General features: G+C 43.5%; 1 protein-coding gene and 1 long non-coding RNA gene across 18 annotated transcripts in view; one reads left to right on the forward strand and one right to left on the reverse strand.

Moving 5' to 3' along the window:
- The window catches only part of LOC104148267 (uncharacterized), a 67,165-nt gene extending 57,241 nt beyond the window's left edge, over nt 1–9,924 (forward strand). Inside the window, exons 2-3 of the long non-coding RNA XR_695076.2 lie at nt 6,716–6,758; nt 8,590–9,924. This is a non-coding gene — a long non-coding RNA (uncharacterized lncRNA). The remainder of the gene's footprint in view (nt 1–6,715; nt 6,759–8,589) is intronic.
- A 96-nt stretch (nt 9,925–10,020) lies between these two features.
- SEMA6D (semaphorin 6D) overlaps nt 10,021–16,755 on the reverse strand; it is a 696,006-nt gene continuing 689,271 nt past the window's right edge. For 12 of the 17 annotated variants that reach the window (XM_068958248.1, XM_068958249.1, XM_009681365.2 and 9 more), the window contains 2 exons: nt 15,874–16,041; nt 10,021–13,716 (listed from right to left, as the gene is read on the reverse strand). In XM_068958248.1, the coding sequence (XP_068814349.1) occupies nt 12,413–13,716; nt 15,874–16,041 (1,472 nt within the window). In that variant the 3' untranslated portion in view covers nt 10,021–12,412. The remainder of the gene's footprint in view (nt 13,717–15,873; nt 16,042–16,755) is intronic. The other 5 variants (XM_068958263.1, XM_068958261.1, XM_068958262.1 and 2 more) reach the window with 1 other exon arrangement.

The raw sequence follows: 16,755 nt of genomic DNA on the forward strand, positions 1-16,755 counted from the left end.
GGCAGACATTGATTACCCGCAACGCTGCAGCAGGTCGGAGCTGCTTGTTAGAAAGGCTGGGGAAGCAGGAAGGGTTTGGCCGCCGCTGCTCTGGCGCTTGGAGAAGCTGGACTCAGAACGCTGCGTTTGTGTTTGTGCTGCATCGATACCCGCGGGCTCCAGACAGCGGCAGAATTTCTCGGTGCTAGGTGCTGTCCTTTCTCTAGCACAGTTTAAGGCCTTGCAGACCTTTCTCCAACCTAGTTATTCAGGTATAGCTGCACGGACAGTGCAGTTGCTCTGAGTGTAGAAGGAGCTTACACTAGGCAAAAAACGTGAGAAATATAGCTTGCATCACTTGCCTGAGCAAAAGAAGCTGTATTGGCAAAAATAAACTTTTTTTTTTCCTTTTGCTCATATTGTAGCTGTGCCTACATTAGGGCTTTTGCTGGCATAGCTAAAAAAAAAATCACAGTCCTAGCTGACAGGGATATGCTGTCAATTTTTTTTAATAGATGAGCCTGAAGTATTTCCACATGATGGATCAGTGTGTGTATGTATGTGTGGGGAAGGGGGAGGGCAGAGCCTCTTTTAAAATAGAAGTTTCTAAAATTGGTTTGCACAGATGCCCTTAAAATGGCAAGCGCTGCCCGCTGCAGCAGCTTCCCGCTTCCCCACCCTCCTTTCGCAGGTTCGCAGGCCAAGCCCCAGGCCCATATCCCCCGTCCCTCCGTGCCCACCGGCGCCCGGCACAGCCAGCTCTGCGCTCCCACGCTCCTGCCCTCTCCTGCCTGCTTTCGGCCGGGCAGCGTCCCATCTCCAGGCCCCCACGAGCGCCCTCGCCGCAGCTCCGTCCCCTGCCCTCTCCCAGCCAAGGCCGCTGCGCTTCCGGCGGCGTTTCGCCCCTCGCTGCCTGCTGCCGCTCCGAGGCCTCCGTCGGGAGCGAAGGCTTGGGCATTGTGCATGGACAGAAGTCCTCCATGAGCTCAGTGCCATTGCTGGATGTTTTATTTCCCACAGCCGAACTGCATGTCAAGTCAAAGAGAAAGCAGAGGGATTTCCATGCCCAACAGGAGGCCGAGCCTTTCCAGAGCATCTGGAGGGGGAGAAACGGTGCTGTACAGGACGAGGCAGGAAGGGTCGTTCTGCTGCTGCTTGTCCTGACCAGGCGGTTACTTACACCTTGTTCCACCAGCTCAGGGTGGTTTTGGAGCCCATACCATATATAAATCATAGCTGCTAGGGAGGGAACTGATCCCAGAGCCACTGATCCGTCTGAGTGACCTTTGGGCAAGTCAGCTGCTGGTATGGTGCTTCAGGTTCTTCATCTGTAAAACGGGACTTCCCAGTCTTAGGGATTTGTAATGAGCCTTAGTTTGATCATACTGGAAAGGGGCTTGAGGTCCTGTGGTGGCTGAGTCTGGTGAGGTGCAAGGAGTAGGGATTAGCCTGTCCTCAGGTGACTCGCACTCCTTTAGGAGTACAAGTCTGAAAATGAGTTGCTAAATAACCTGCCCACAGTCTGAGGGAGCAAGGGATAGCAGCAAATGGGCTCCCGAGCAGACAGCGGTCTAGGTAAGCCCCTCTCCTTGAATTGCCCACACACGCGTGCGTGCATAGCCTGCACCCTCGAGTCCTTGCTGTTGGTTATTGCAGATAATCTATGGGTTATGCACCTGGAAATGAGGCATATGTGGTAATTTAAAAGAAGAGCCATCAGAGGACTTGTTTTAATTTTTTTCTGAATATGGAAGTTTAAGCATTTAAATAGCATTTAACCAGGTAACCCACAGCCCATTGGTATCAATTATTTGTTCAGAGTTTAAACAGACTTTTAATAAGTATGTTAATTGATATTGCACTAACTTAGTATAGGTGTCTTCCTAAGTGCCAATTATCTGCCTCAACATTCCTGACAATTTAAGTTTGTTAGTAAGGAGCTAATTGCACTAGTTTATTGCTGATGGAATTACATGAGGAGTAGATTTTGCTCTTACATACTTATTAGACCTCAATAAGTGATCCTTAGCAATCTGTTGCTATTCAATTAACAAGTAATAACTTCCTTAATGAATCTAATTGAAATGCTTATTTCAGTCAGGCACCTAATATAAAAAGTGCTTTACTTTGAGCACTTTTTGGAGCGCTAGTCTTGTTTACTTAACAAGAGCAAAACGGGGCCACTGAGGAAAACTCTGACACTGTGATGAGACCCAGGCGCTGTTGGTAAATCCCTGCCTGACATGACCAGAAGTAATTTGCCAGGTGACTTCTGTTTGGTAGGAATATAATGGGAATAAACGAAGCTATTTCTCTCTGGGGATTTAAATCCACGGAGGGGATTCTGCAGCAGGAATTCGTCTAGCACATTAGCTCTGCCGCTTGCGATGGCAGTAAAAACACTTGCTGCTCCGCTGGGAGCTGTGTGGCGAAGCTCTGTGCCTGCTGTGGCCGCGCCGTCATTAGGTTCTTGTTACAGTTTGACTCTTTCACGAATTCACTCCCTTTCTTTGCGAGTCCTCACGTTTGGCTTAAGGGATTGATAGAAACATGATGGTAGCTATATTTAATGACCTAAAACCATCATTATAATTACAGCGAAAAACAGGAGATAACTAAGAGGGTTTAAGAGTGTGCCATGTACTTCAGTGAGGCTGACACTAAATCACCTTGAATTTAGTCTTTGCTCTCGAGCAGATCCTGCTGTGAACTGCCTTGAGTGACTGCTCTTGGGGATACCAAGTTGCTGTGCAGAGACAGCTTCCGAATAAAAAGGGCGAGGGAGCGGGGACGGCGTACCTGGGGCTGTGTGCAGTGCATCTAGTGAGCTCTTGGATTGGGAACCTCCTTGGCAAGGAAGGGGCAGCCTTACTCTTACAGGTAGATTCTTAAAATCTGTGATTTTGTAGGCTAGGAAGTAGTAACCTGTTTTGTCCATTTATGGGATGAGAAGGCTCAACAGTGGCTGGTTTCTGAAACTATTTTGCGGTTCAGAATTAAAACTCTGGTTTCTTCTGCAGTGAAGATATAACAGACAAGATATGTGTTTGTGGATAAATGCCAGGAAGTCTACTCAAGGATCGCTCACAAATTATTCCATTTGGTGAAGTTATTATATGGGCAGTAACCTTTTCTCAAGAATTTTTAGCAGATAGATTTAGTGTCAAAACAATATAATAGACTGTATTAGCTTCTCCAGTCTATCATGTTTGTTACCTACTTTTTAATGCATGCCTTCTACTCATTGAATTGAAGGACCTTATTGATCTCTTTGCAGCTGAACTGATTATTGGGGTAAGATAGAGTCTTCCTGAAATAAGCCAAGACAAATTATTCATTTAAAATATTCTTATTTTAGTAAACTTCTGTTTAACGTCCAGGGTTAATTAAAAAAAAATGTATTGCTGGTGGGCTGGCATAAACTTATTAAATCAGAAAGAAACTGAGTTCAGGCTAGTACGTTTCATGTCAACTTTTGTAGTGTTCTCGGGGAAAATAGCTGCATATACTTATTAATAATCCAGAATTTTAAAACAACAGCGAAGCAATCCAACTGGGAAAATAACCCTCAAACTGAGTACGTATTCTACAACTTTGGATTGCTTGCACATGCCTAAATCAGGTATCTGGGACTTCATAGGTCTGTGGTTATTGGTTAAAAACCTCTCTCTATCATTAGGTATTAGCTAGTTGGTGTCCGTAGCTTGCATGGGTTGGAGTTGGGGGGTTTGGTGTGCTCTCCAGAAGGGCTGTGCTTCTTTCCTGTGCCTGCAGGGTGAATGATGCATGTGATAGCTGGCATCTTTGCTAATGCTGACTAGAGAGAGCAAGGATTAAATAGTCCTAACAGCTGAGGGGATTTTCAAAGGCATGAGTGGTATTTCGACCCATACCTCCTGCTGATTCCTACTGGTTTTCCAGGCTTGCTTACAGATTGCTGGTCCAGCGTGAGCCTGCGTCCCCACCACTCTCCCTGGACCAGCCACCTGGGCTGTTTGATGGCTGGCAGACTGGGGGGATGTTCAGAGCTCCAAATGCCAGCGCCCCAGTTACACTGATGGGATGGAGGAGCTCACGCCTGGCAGGAAAGGAAGGAGCAATAGACTTCTGTGGAGATCGTTTGATCTTGTTGTTCGTGCTGTGACAGGCTTGAAGGAGCGAGCGGGCGGCTAACAAAGGTGTAGCCTGACTTTTTGGAGCTCGGTACCTCTAATCCTGACTTGGCCTTGGGTCTGAAGCCTAGAGGAGTAGGTCTAAAATGTCCTATGAAACAGCAGCCAGAGAGCGCAGAAGGCTTGAGTGGGAGAACTTTATGAAAAAACAAATGAGCAGTAAAATAACTGCGTGAGGCATGAGGACAGGAGGTTAGTTATGAACCTATTCAGGACAGGTGAAACTAAGTGTTAGAGAACACAAGGAAGACTATAAGATATCCAGTACTGGATTTAGATGGACAGTGTTGACGTTGTTAGCCATGTGGCATTTGTGCAAGATGTTCTTAGACGCTATTGTGAAGCTGTCCATTTTGTCAGCAGGCTCAGAGCAAACGCTTCCCCGCCCTCCAAATCCAATGGCTATTTTCTAAGTGGTTTTAGCCTGCAATGTGACAAGCAGTGTACTTTTGGCCACTGATTTTGCTTTGTGGGCTATGGGATTCTGTTTGTTCCTGCTGCCCTGGAGTTTCCAACGTGGATGGAGCCCTTTGCGGCGCATCGCCTCCCTCACAGTGTGGGCAGAAATCGTAGCTGCGGTTTTGTTCCTCCAGAGGAGAAAATCCAGCCTTTCACCAGACGTTGCAGCTTAACTGAAGCAGCAGGAACTATCAAGAATGCCTGTAATATGGATATCTCATGTATAGTAAAATGTCATTTTCAAGCACTTTCTGAACTATCCCTCCCACTAATGAAGCAGCCCTGAAATTCTGCATGACTTTCTCACAGCTTGTCGCGCTTCGCGTAACCTGGCTTTTGATCGTGATGTCGCTTCAGGTAACGCCTCGCGAGGCGAACGGTGTGTTGTGTGCTGAGATCGGGTGGTGGCCTCCAGGAGCTAGCAGTGAAGGGCTCTTTGAGATGTGGTCTTTGTGCTTGTCAAAGCAAAATAACTGCTGCAGTGACAGTAGTAGTTGGCTATCCAAACTCACCTCAGCCTGCGGAGAAGGAAGACTTGAACGTTATGCAAAAAGTCCTGTTTAATCTGAAAGCTGTCCTAGACGAGATATTAAGGTTGAGTAATCATTTTTACTGTCTTTCAGTTTAGGTTCTTAATTCAGTTCAGTGATTTCCTAAATGCTTGAGTGGGTTTTGGTATTTTGGTAGCTCTCACCTGAGCTGCGGGCAGCGGAAGTGAAGCTCTGCCAGGACACCGTCTGCTGCTTGTCACCGTGAGCCGCGGTAGCGCTCCGCAAGGCTGCTCTCGCCGCGTGCAGGGCAGTGCCTTTCTGCGGCTGTCCTCGTCCGCCCGAGAGCCTGGGCTCTGCAGCCGAATTTCACAGTTCAGTGTAGTACCTCCCGGGCTCTCCTACCGAATTTAAAACCAGGCAGGCTTACAGCCGCACGCGGTGGTCCAGGAGGGCAGGAGGACTGCGCACACGAGCAGGCAGCTGGCTGGAGCGAGCCTGGCTCAGCGCCCACGGCACCACCTGGAAAGCCCTCGGAGCTGGGGCAAGGGCAGACCCCTCCGCACACGCGTTTTTCTCACCCAGAGAGAAAGCCCGGATCTCCGTGTTGAACACGCATGGCCGGAGACGACGTTGGGGCTGTGTGCCGCTGTAACAAAGGCTTTTCTGCAAGCGTGCATCCCATCTTCCTTTGGCCTCACTCTCCCCTCCTCAGTGTTTGCTTTCTGGGAGCGTCGGAGTGACTGAGGGCGACAGCCTGGCCCCAGGCAGCCCTGTGATTTGCCATTGCCTTCGATGGAGTCAGTATTTCACCTGTGCTAGCAGTGACAGAGACTGACTGTCGGAGCCGCACGCACGAGCTTTCACAGAAATCAATTCTCACGTGCAGCATTAATGTTGGAAACGCTCTTGCTCACCTACCTAATGGTTGGTCAGGCCCAACAGCCTGTGACTAATGGCCATTCACCGTTATACAGCATGGCCTGGTTATAAAAACTTCCCATTAGTCCGTAACAAAAAAATCTCAAGCTGTTAATTGATCCACACGTCTTTTTGAGGAAATCAGAGTAATCAGATGGACGCTCCTTGCACAGAAAGGCAAGTTACAGTTAGCTGGTGCATTGCTTTTGTGATTCATCTGCTCTGGTCTACTTTTTTTTTTGTTATTTATTTTTTCATGAGGGGCCAGTGTTGTAAATCAAAGATTTGCGAAATAAGCCTGTGCTTAAAATGACCCACATTAAAAATCAATTGCCACCTTTCTTGTCTTCCTTGGCATCTCTTCCATTTCTGTGAGGAGCAGGCGCATGTTAAAAGGCTGGCATACAGCTACAGAGCCAGCCGTTAGCTCATGCTCTGCCTCTGCCAATGCTGAAGGTCAGCTACTGGAAAAAGTTACAAAAACTGGCTGTTACAGCCAGGTATGATCCTGCAGAAAGAGCCTTTATTGAGAGCTGTTATCCTTTGCTCATTGCTGTTGAAGTCAGCGTGACTCTGCCCTGGAAAAACTGTCTGTGCTGCCGATGACTTGCTGAACGCAGACGGTAAGATGCGTGCAGGTTGGATTTTTTGCCATTCAAGTTTTCCTGCAGTAAACATCCTCTTTTTTTTTGACAGATGGGACCATTCCTGACAATTGTTAGCACAGTCGGTCTATGCGGTAGGTTTTCTTCTCCTTCCCTGCCCTTAAAGTATTACAGGAGCTAGAGCAATACAACGTATATCACTCTTCCTGGCGGGCAGGAAGGGCAGGCGTACCTGTCTGGCAGAGAGGATTCAGTGTCATTGCAGGAGCCCAAGCTATTTTCAAGCTTTACCTGAATGCTGTCACCCTCTGGCATCTGCATTCGGGTCAGCAGCCTTCGCTGTAGGACACAGACTCGGATCTGGTTATGATTTTAACGAGGAGAGCTCAGAAAAGTTGTTGGTGATTGTAGGAAAAAAGCAAGCAAGCGGGCCATAAATCAGGTCATTGGATGAATTCAGAATGTACTAATAAAATCAGAGCTTCCAATAAATTTCATTTCAGGCAGAGTAGGAACATTTTCTCAGTCGAGAGTTCAGGACAGATTATAATTTCAGATGTGTGTCAGGCCAATGCAATGTGCCTACAAAAATATTTGCAGGCAGGCAGCAGTGGCTGGTCCAGAGTCAGGCCCCCATACCAGTTGTTTTTTAGTATGATTGAATAAAAATACGAAAATCTGTAGTTCACTAGGCAAAGCTGAATCTAATTAAATATTTAATGTTTTTTTTCCTCCCAAATCCTTTGGTTTCTTGCTCTTTCATACTGTGCTATGATGACATTTGAGCAACAAATTCAGTCTTGGTAGGTGGATCTCTTGGTACTGCTTTTCATATGAATAGCTTGCACATCCCAGCTGAAGTCCAGATGCTGCATTTATGAGGGTTTTTTTGTCTTGATCAATTTTTAGAAAACATTTTTCCATCCCATGAAATTAATAGCTACCTAGGGAAATACCAACCAACTCCTCCCCGTTCCTGCAAATACTAACCTTTCCCCAGATGGAAAAGGATTTCTCTTTCCCTTTATTTACCTGCAAGATGTCCTTGCCAGTGCTCAGAACCATAGAGGGAGAAATAAAAATATGGAGAAAACCTTTATAAGTGGAAAACTTTACAAACATAACAACTGTACATACTCCAAGTAAGAACACTGTCTTCTGAGTGTTTATTATACTGGACAAACCCTGCATAATCTTCCCAAGGTCACAGAGTGAGTCATTAGCAAGATGGCACTAAGACAGAGGCATCCTGGTTTTTGTAACTGCTCTGATTACTTTAAGACCCCAATTTGAAAGGCCGCAGGTTTGTGCTGGCAGCACAGTCACACAGATAACTTCTCACGGCTTTACAAATTGGTTTTCTTGCAATCATCTCACTACTGCGTGCCCGGAGCCTTGTTTTTTTTTTTTTAAAAAAAAACAAACTTGTCTACGTTCTTGGTTGTTTGGTTTTCAGAATTGCTTCTGCTGAGATTGTCTGCAAAACGCATGGGAGGGCCGAGGTGACCGGGAAGCTCTGCCCTGCGCCGCCGAGCTCCGGGCCGGGCGCTCCCCGTGGCCGTACCGGCCTGGCAGCACGCGCCCGGCACCCGGTACCCGCTCATGCGATAGCTCTGGCGCTGCGAGATGTTATTCCAGAGAAACTAGAGGATGCGTCAAGGCAAACCAACCAGCCCAGGGCAGCATTGGAGGAGAAAACTCCCTGAAACTGCTTTCATTTTGCTTCTTGCCCAGCTTCAGTAGTTGTTGCAATTCCCATTCAGGAAAGAGATTGTTCATGTCCACTTTGGCATCATTAAAGACAGAAATAGTTTGAAAGCGGCAGTTATGGCTGGTTAGCCTTTGGCTGCTATGTTCCCTCTCTCTGTTAGTAATGGGGAGACTTTTTTTTTTTTTTTTTTAATACAAAAGAGCTTTTCTGATGCTTGTTTTTTTGCTAACACTGTTGACTACTGCTTCCCATAGGCGTCTGTGGTGTTTGCACCCCCCGTGTGACCCAGCGGGAGCAGCAGCGCCGTTAGACGCGTCCAGCTGCCACGGGACTCCAGCTAAGTGCGGGCTGCTTCGATATAGACCAAAAAAGATGACGGTGGAAAATGGTCACTTGACACCGTATGAATAGAAGAAATACAACTATTTCTAAACAAAAATATTCCACTGTTTATGTCCTGGGTGCATATTTGTGTGTCATTAAAATAACTGTTTGTAATTTTTCATACCTCTTAAGGCCTAACTGAAAATTATTCAGGCAGGTGTACGGCAGGAGTTACTGCCCCTTTGCAGAGAGAACGCTTTTAAGGAATACTGGCTGGCACTTCCACATTAAACGCGTAGTTAAAGTGGAAAAGCAGCATAGGCTTGCGGCACATGACAGCTATATGTGTTTGACCCTGCGTTTCATGTATACATCCAATAAAAATCACATCAATAAAAAGAAATCTAAATTGGCTTCTGCATTAGAAAAATACACATTGAGACATTACAGATTTGGGGTATCTTTTTAGTAATGTTTCCTTTCTCCATGCCTGTCTTCCTAAAAGTGCATTGTATTGTTGCAACATGCACAGTGATTTCAAATGATTAATACCTTGAGAGCATAAACTCATAACAAACCATTTTTATCCATTATCTAAAATCAACTTTTAATTAGAAGAATACTTCATATTTGCTTTACAATACTAAATTACCCTGATTATTTTAAAATTGTGTGTGATGTTGGCACATACTAATAAGGCATTTATATTTCTGTTGGACCTTTATTATCTGTCTGAAACATGAATTTCAATTATTAAGCATTAGTAAGTATTTAGGAATGTCCTGATTTGTTGGTCTGCCATTAATTCTGCCATTAATTTTGCCAGGAATTATTTTTTTTTTTTGGTAGCCTGTATTTTAGAAGAAAAACTGTATTGTATTTGCACAAAATTTGTATTTTTTTAACCCAGATAGGAGGGGTTCACAGGAACCACAGTACAACTGAAAGTTGGATCAAGCTACAGTAAAGGTTTCATATGGGAGCATATTATGTGTTCTCAAATTTAATGCATCTGGTTAGTGTGTCATAGGGGCTAACCTGACTCTCGTAGTGCGCTCTCCCGATCCATGCCAGTTACTTTGATGTTTTATATTTAACTCAGGAGGCTGACGGTCGTCTACAGACACTCTCTTTCTCAAGAACATGCATGTCAACACGCGACTACAATGAAAATGGAAGTGCACCTATATGTGGCTTGCTCTCAGCCTCGGCAAGCTGCCTGATCCCCCGTAACGCTGATGAAAGGGTGTCGCTGTGCCTTCCTCACCGAACGGTTAAAGGCAAGCAGTTTTTCCTTTATGATAATCTCAGGAACAGTGCACTTAAAATGAGGCTCAATAACAATGAAGTTAGACATTCAGTACATTGGAATATTTTATTTTGACTTTACATGCGGTGTTAAAAACCCAAAGAACATATTATTTACACATCCACAATACAAGTTTACAAGATATCTATACATGTTAAAGTACTCTATAGTATAGAGCAGCTTCATTTAAGGGTTACTTTTTTATGCCGTACCATTAAAAAAGATACAATCTGCGTTTACCTTTGCACAAATGGATAAAGCATCTTTTATTATTAAATTAACAGAATAAAGACTAGGTTGAATGTTAGAAATTTCAACATAAATACTGAGAGAACTCACATTACCATCTACAAGGCAGCACAATGTTACAGGAGGTTATCAGGGTTCACATACATTTATCTTTCGGTTTCACACAAGTCTGAATTAATATTTGTAAAGTGAATTCAGATCAGCTTTTGTCTTTTGACAACTGAGTACATTTTTAATAGTTATTAATCTTGTAGTGTTTTAGTTGCAAGACAGAAGTGTTTAGGAAGAGAGATCGTTGATGTTTGGATCCAGAGGTCTGAGGAAATAAATGTCCCTTACAGCCTTACCATTAAAAATGACTACTTCTATCCTTTATTCTTTGTTCTGTAACAGAGATCCGGTTTTCAGTGACTAACCTTTTCTCCCCTTCAAACAGATAGATGATATAAGTCTCCATCATCTCTGAAACCCATTTGCAGTTACTTGTCCCGCTAATTCATGAATATTCCTCTGCACTGGTTATTTCTATAGTTATGTTCAATAAACAACGTGGTAGTGTGCAGTTTGCAAGCTAAAATAGCCATCTGTGTTGAACATCAGCTGCAAGTGGATACTGTAAAACCTCCTAAATGGCTTACACAACTTTAGCAGGTGTTCCATTACCCTAGAAACCTCATTTGATTTCACATTATAACTGTTTGATCCTTCAGAGAGCTGGAGTGGAATGTTTATCATGGTAAGGTGATTTACTGCTGCTATCGTCTCGGATTGTAGGCTGCCTTTAGTTATCATTAATTATTCTTGCTTTTCATCTTTTTTTTTTGGGGGGGGGTGCTGTTGAGAGGTTTTACACTGGCACTCGGGAAATATGTGCTATAGTGAGAACACTTGACAGTTTTTTTTTTTTTTTAGTACTTTTATCATTTGCATGAATAAGGCACAAAATGCACAGATTCAGGTAAACTCACACATAATATTTACAGAATATTGTCATTACCTGCATGACTTTGGAAAAAAAAATTACATTACACAACAAAAACAAATTGATTGCACTACTGTTGAGTTTTCACAGACTGCTTCTGCCAGGCCAATTAATGTTTCTTCCTTTCTACTGACAAGAGTCTATCAGAGTGTAGGGCATTATTAAATGCAACAAAAAAAACGTAACCTTCTGTAGTTACACAGGCCTCTGCCAAGTGAATTGTTATTAGCTGCCCTCAATGAGAAGTACAGGGGCTCGAGTTCACAGTGGCCAGGTAGTGGCTGGGGAAGCACAGTAGAACTCCCCATTCCAGCCCAAAACATTAGATTTGAAATGTACAGCTCTGAATCAATAGCAGCATACCAGAGTTATGAAGAATTAAACGTTTATGCACTCTTTCACTGGGTGACTTATTTCATCGAGGCGAATCGCTCAGAAGGCTGCCAGAGATGCGCAGTTCTTCCTTAGCTGTCTCCGCGCTGAACCCAAACGCTGCAGAAGGAAGAGTCATCTGTTTGTTCAGTCATGCTCAATGTAAACAATTCCATAGCATAAAAGATGCAATGGGAATCTAAATACATCCTAGTGTGTACAGTACACACGCACATCCACACACGCACAGCTTTATCTGTGGCACAAACAAAATGCCACACACATGGAGAGGAAAAAAAAAAAAAAAAAGAATGCTACAGTTGGGCCAGAGACTGAATTCCAGCAAATTGATTATTAACCCAGATATTCATTGAGACATTACCATTTTCTGACATTTGTGCAAGAGGCAAGGTGAATGCATACATATTAAAATGTTCACATTTAATGGGAAGGACCACACTTAACGGCAGTCTAAAATGGAACCCATTTTTCAAGTATTTGCTCACAGAATATTTTTTTTTTCCAGGAACTTTTTCAGCTCTTTAGAACAGTAAAGTAGCCCCCACCCCATTGTGCTACATGTCTCCTTAGCTCCAAACAAAAGAAATGTAATGACCAGCACTTTCCTTTGTTTTTTTTTTTGTTTGCTCTTAGCAAGTGCACAAAGTCTTGCTATAGCTACATGTGGCAAGACACAGATGTTGCTGAAGTAAAGACAGTTTCTTTGGCCACTTTTTGTTCTCTTTAATTACAAGCAGGTCTCTGTCTTACGTGTCTCCCACAACATCATCTCACAACCTGTACAGGTCAATGCCACACTCGGTTTTAGCACAGACAAGTCCTAGTAGCTGTATTTGTTCAGTGGTCTGACTGAAGTTGTCTGAGGAACGAATGAGGGTTTTGGTGGCACGTCGGGTTTTAAGGAGGGTGTCCTCTTTATTCCTGTACGAGGAAGGGTGCCGTTGCTCGTGTAGCTGCTTTGCCTGGACAAGGAAGGCTGGAGGTGAACGCTGACAGGCGTCCCTTGCATGTAGTCCATCTTTGTGCCTGCCGTGGGAGGCATGTACCCCCCACGATTAATACTAGGCTGTCTGGATAACAAAACACCATTTGGTGAGTTTAAGTTTTTAGGAAGGGCAGATATCGAATGCCTTTGTGAAGAATTTTTGTGATAGCCTCTTTGCCTTTCCAAAGAGGTCATTGGTACTGCAGGCGTGGTGGGCACGTCCACCCGTTTTGTCGGGCTGTTTCTCGGAAGAGTTGATGGAGGAGAGTATAAAGACGCCTCCCGGTTGGGAACTTTAGGTGGGATCTCAGACATATTTCCCATTGGATCCAGCATTAAAGTCTGGTGTGCCACTTGAATATCTCCCATAATTGCTTTAGGATTACTAGTAGTTTCATTTAAGTGTTTCAGAAAATCATTCAGGGTGTTCCTGGAATCAACAGATCTCCTGTGGTCTCTTTTGCTGGATGGTTTTGTAAGTGGGTGATCAATATGTTGCATCTTTTTGTCTGCCTTGTGCGCGTTAGAATTTGAGAAAGATGTATTGTAATCATGGGTGGCATTGGGAAGAACGATAGCGCTAGGAATATGTCCGTGACTTAGAGGAGAATGGGGTGGAGGACTGGAAGGAAAAAACTGAGGGCTTTTTAGTGGGGTTTCTTTTCGTGAGGCATTGAGGTTACTATGCACTTTGTCTGACTGACTTTTCATAGCCTGCATAGTCTTTTGTTGAAGAACTGGTGTAGATTCAGGCGTGGGTAGTGCAGCCAATTCGGGAGGCTGGCCCCTGGGATCCATCATCATGGACTTCGTATCACCATTGGGTGGCAATTCCTTTCTACTAGTCAACAGGTTTGTGTAGAGCTTGGGTGAATCGATGTTTTGTTGATACTCCTTGACAGGACTATCAAACAGCCCATTCAGTTTAGCAAAGCTCCCGCTGGAGTCAGTACAGGACTGAGCAGATTCTGCATCTTTGTGTATTTTTCTGGATTTCCGTACAAACATATCCCGGTAACAGTAAACGGCCACTCCCGCAATAAAGGCTCCCAGGACAAAAGCAGCAAAGACACAAGTGATTAGGACATTCATATGTACCATTTGGTTGGAATCTCCTGCTTGTACTTCCCACCTTACACCTGCAAAAGACATACAGTGTATGATAAATGAACATGTACTTCCCAGTGATACATTTCAGAAGAAGGTAGCCTGCCCCAGGAAAGGACGGCAATATCTAGTTAAGTGTTTGTTAGGTGTTGTGTACCCAGGGTTAGCATAACTCAGTTGGATTCTGCAATCTAAAGCGCTGGTGAATGCAAATAGTTTTACAACTACAAGGTACTATGTTAGTATCGATCAATCCAAATGAAGACTGTCCATTTTCTTTGATAATCAGGAATGCGGGTCAGCGCTTCACTGCTCATATTATGCTTGGTTATATGCTGTACTCTATTGGTTTAGTCTGTCCCCAAATTTCCTTTAAGGCTCACAAATACGGGCTTGTGTGTTATTAACAGTAACGACTTCTGCTAGAAAATTGAGGTTAGAAGGTGTTACTTGGCCAGACAGCAATTAATAACTCATGGATGGATTTCTTTCGCAATTTCCTGTCCAACTCATAAATCAGCATCAAAAGAGAAACAGGATTATGCAAATATTGTGTAAAACTGTAGGAGGTACATACTGTGTTGTTATAACCATGTTAATATGATACTGTGCAAAACACGTCAACTGCTACATCTGTAGTCTGCTAGCCTTGGAGTGGCACACTTTGCATTATCTAAGTGTATAATTTTTAAAGTTCAATACTATGTTATTCTATTAATACACTAGTTCTTCTTCTCTTTTTTTAGTCAATAATGAACAAACATACTGGCATATCATTAAAAATCCTTGCAAGGTTAAAAGATGTTACAAGAGATTGTTCAAATTTAGAAAACTTTTAGCTTAGACCAAGAAGTTGAATATTGGATTAGTTTGTGATTCGCATATTAATACAGGCTCCCTTTGTTTTTTTTGACATTTTTAGCGCAGCCACAGACATCTTGCAGCTATGACTATGTTAGTTTTTAATGAAAGTAATTCCTTTAACTATCCCAAAGGATGTTAAAATGAAAGAGCAAGAGTGAAGGAACAGAGTCGCTTTGGTTAGAGGCAAGGCCTTTGAACATTGTTAATGTTCAGGGTTATAGGTTTTAATGGCACTGTGCAGAAGAAGGAAAAAAATCATGTGTAAAGTTCACAAATAGCTATGACACAAAATATAACTGAGAACAAAGAGCAAATGATAACAAAAATTTAAACAAAGCAAAATGGAAAATAACTGCAACAAATTAAAATGACAAATGCACTGCCATAATGGCTGATAGGAAACCTGATATGTTTTGGTGAATGGTAATAAAACAGGAATGGTTTTTAGCTGGTGAGATTTTTTTCAGTAAATACAGAATTGTGCAAACATGCCTGTCATCTGGCTATTCTGTGTACTAGTGAAGACCTGTTTTAAGTTTTGGCTATGGGATGAGAAGCCTTGCTTTCCTTAGCTGACTGTGATAGTGTCCTGCTGAACTGCAATCTCTGCGGCCATAATCTGAGTTTCACTGAGCTGAAAGAACGGCTGACAGAAAGGTGGATTACCTGTAGTATATGCTTCTTTTAGTGCTCAGAATAGACGCTGTGGGTGTGGGTGTACGTACTGAGATCATCTGTAAACTCGCACTCATCACCACAGAAGGAAAATTCAGTACATGCTTACTCAGAGCTGAACCACATTCTTTACAAACCTGCTGCAGGCAGGAGGAGTTTGGGATATGCCCCATTTATAGCACGGCTCTGTCAAATGGGTTCTGTGATTTATCTGTCTCCCCTCTCCTGCCCCAGCCCCCAAAGCATTAAATTTATTTTAGGCACTGCCTGTAAACAACCACTCTTGAGGACTAGTAGTCTCATCCAAACTAGACTGGTTGGAAAACAAACAACAGAGGTGCAGGTAAGGCTGAATTTATTTATTCTTTTTACCGCATACAGAACTCCTGCTCATTTTGATGGGAGCTTTGGAGCACCCCAGGAGTGAAAGGCTGAGCTTATTCTCTGTGTTTCCCATTATAAGCTCTAAGCATCGCTTTGTACACCAGATAAATAGGCATGAGAAACATGATTGCACTGTCTGCATATTCACAGGAAATGGATATAAAATATAGCCCAACAATCATGGCTGTTATGTTTAAATCTTAGAAAATGCTGAGACTATCAGGTTTCCATTCAGCTGCAATGTATTTTCCCTGATAAGGCCTTACCCTTTGGGACACCTGATAATGGATCAGAATAATCAGAAGTGTTTGGGTCATCTTGAACTACAAATTTCCGAGAGCCAGTCACTTTAGGTTTCCAGGAACCAATCACTTTAGGTGATATAACTGGGATACTTGCCATTGTGGTAATGGAAGCTGAGGAGAACTCCATGTCTGTGGTGGCAAACAGATTTTTATTAATGTGTATTACAGTCAGGCTTTCCTCAGTGTTTCATGGCACATCTACGCTATAGCTGGAGACAGCATTTAATGGGAGTTACATGTCAGAGCAAAACGTGACCCCTACACTTTGCAGAAGTACAGAGGGCTGATTAAAATCAATCAGTTCAAAACTTTAAGTACAAAAAATACATTAAAACATCAACAGCTGCTTGAGAAAAAGCCGGAGAAGTCAAACATGAAAGCAGTGCAAAAGGTATAGTAAGCAATTGGTGGCGGTGAAAAGCACAACTTATTCTACTTAATTGCTGTATTGTTCACTGGAGACAACATAATTTGCTGTCTTTAAAATATCTTCAAAAATGAAGGGAAAAAAAAAAAACCTTGGAAAGACACACGCTCATGACAGGTTACTCCTGAGAAACCAGATCAGCTCCATGAGCGCCGTTAGAGCCTGCCAGGAACTGCTGAAGTGAGCCATTTCTTTGGGGGAAGGGGAAGGACTTTCTTTAACCTCTATTTTATAATGGTTCCTAAGGAACAACGTTGTATAGATTTGGGCTCCCCTTTAGTCCACTTGCTGAATGGCATCCCTATGGCCGAGGTGGAGAGACCCCTGAGGAGCAGACAGACCGAGTCAGCTTTACAAGCCAGAGTCTACTTGGCACGCTCAGGTAGCATTTTGTGTACACTGGCCAGATCGGTTTA

This window comes from Struthio camelus, chromosome 12 (assembly GCF_040807025.1).
Source record: "Struthio camelus isolate bStrCam1 chromosome 12, bStrCam1.hap1, whole genome shotgun sequence".
Lineage (NCBI taxonomy): Eukaryota > Metazoa > Chordata > Aves > Struthioniformes > Struthionidae > Struthio > Struthio camelus.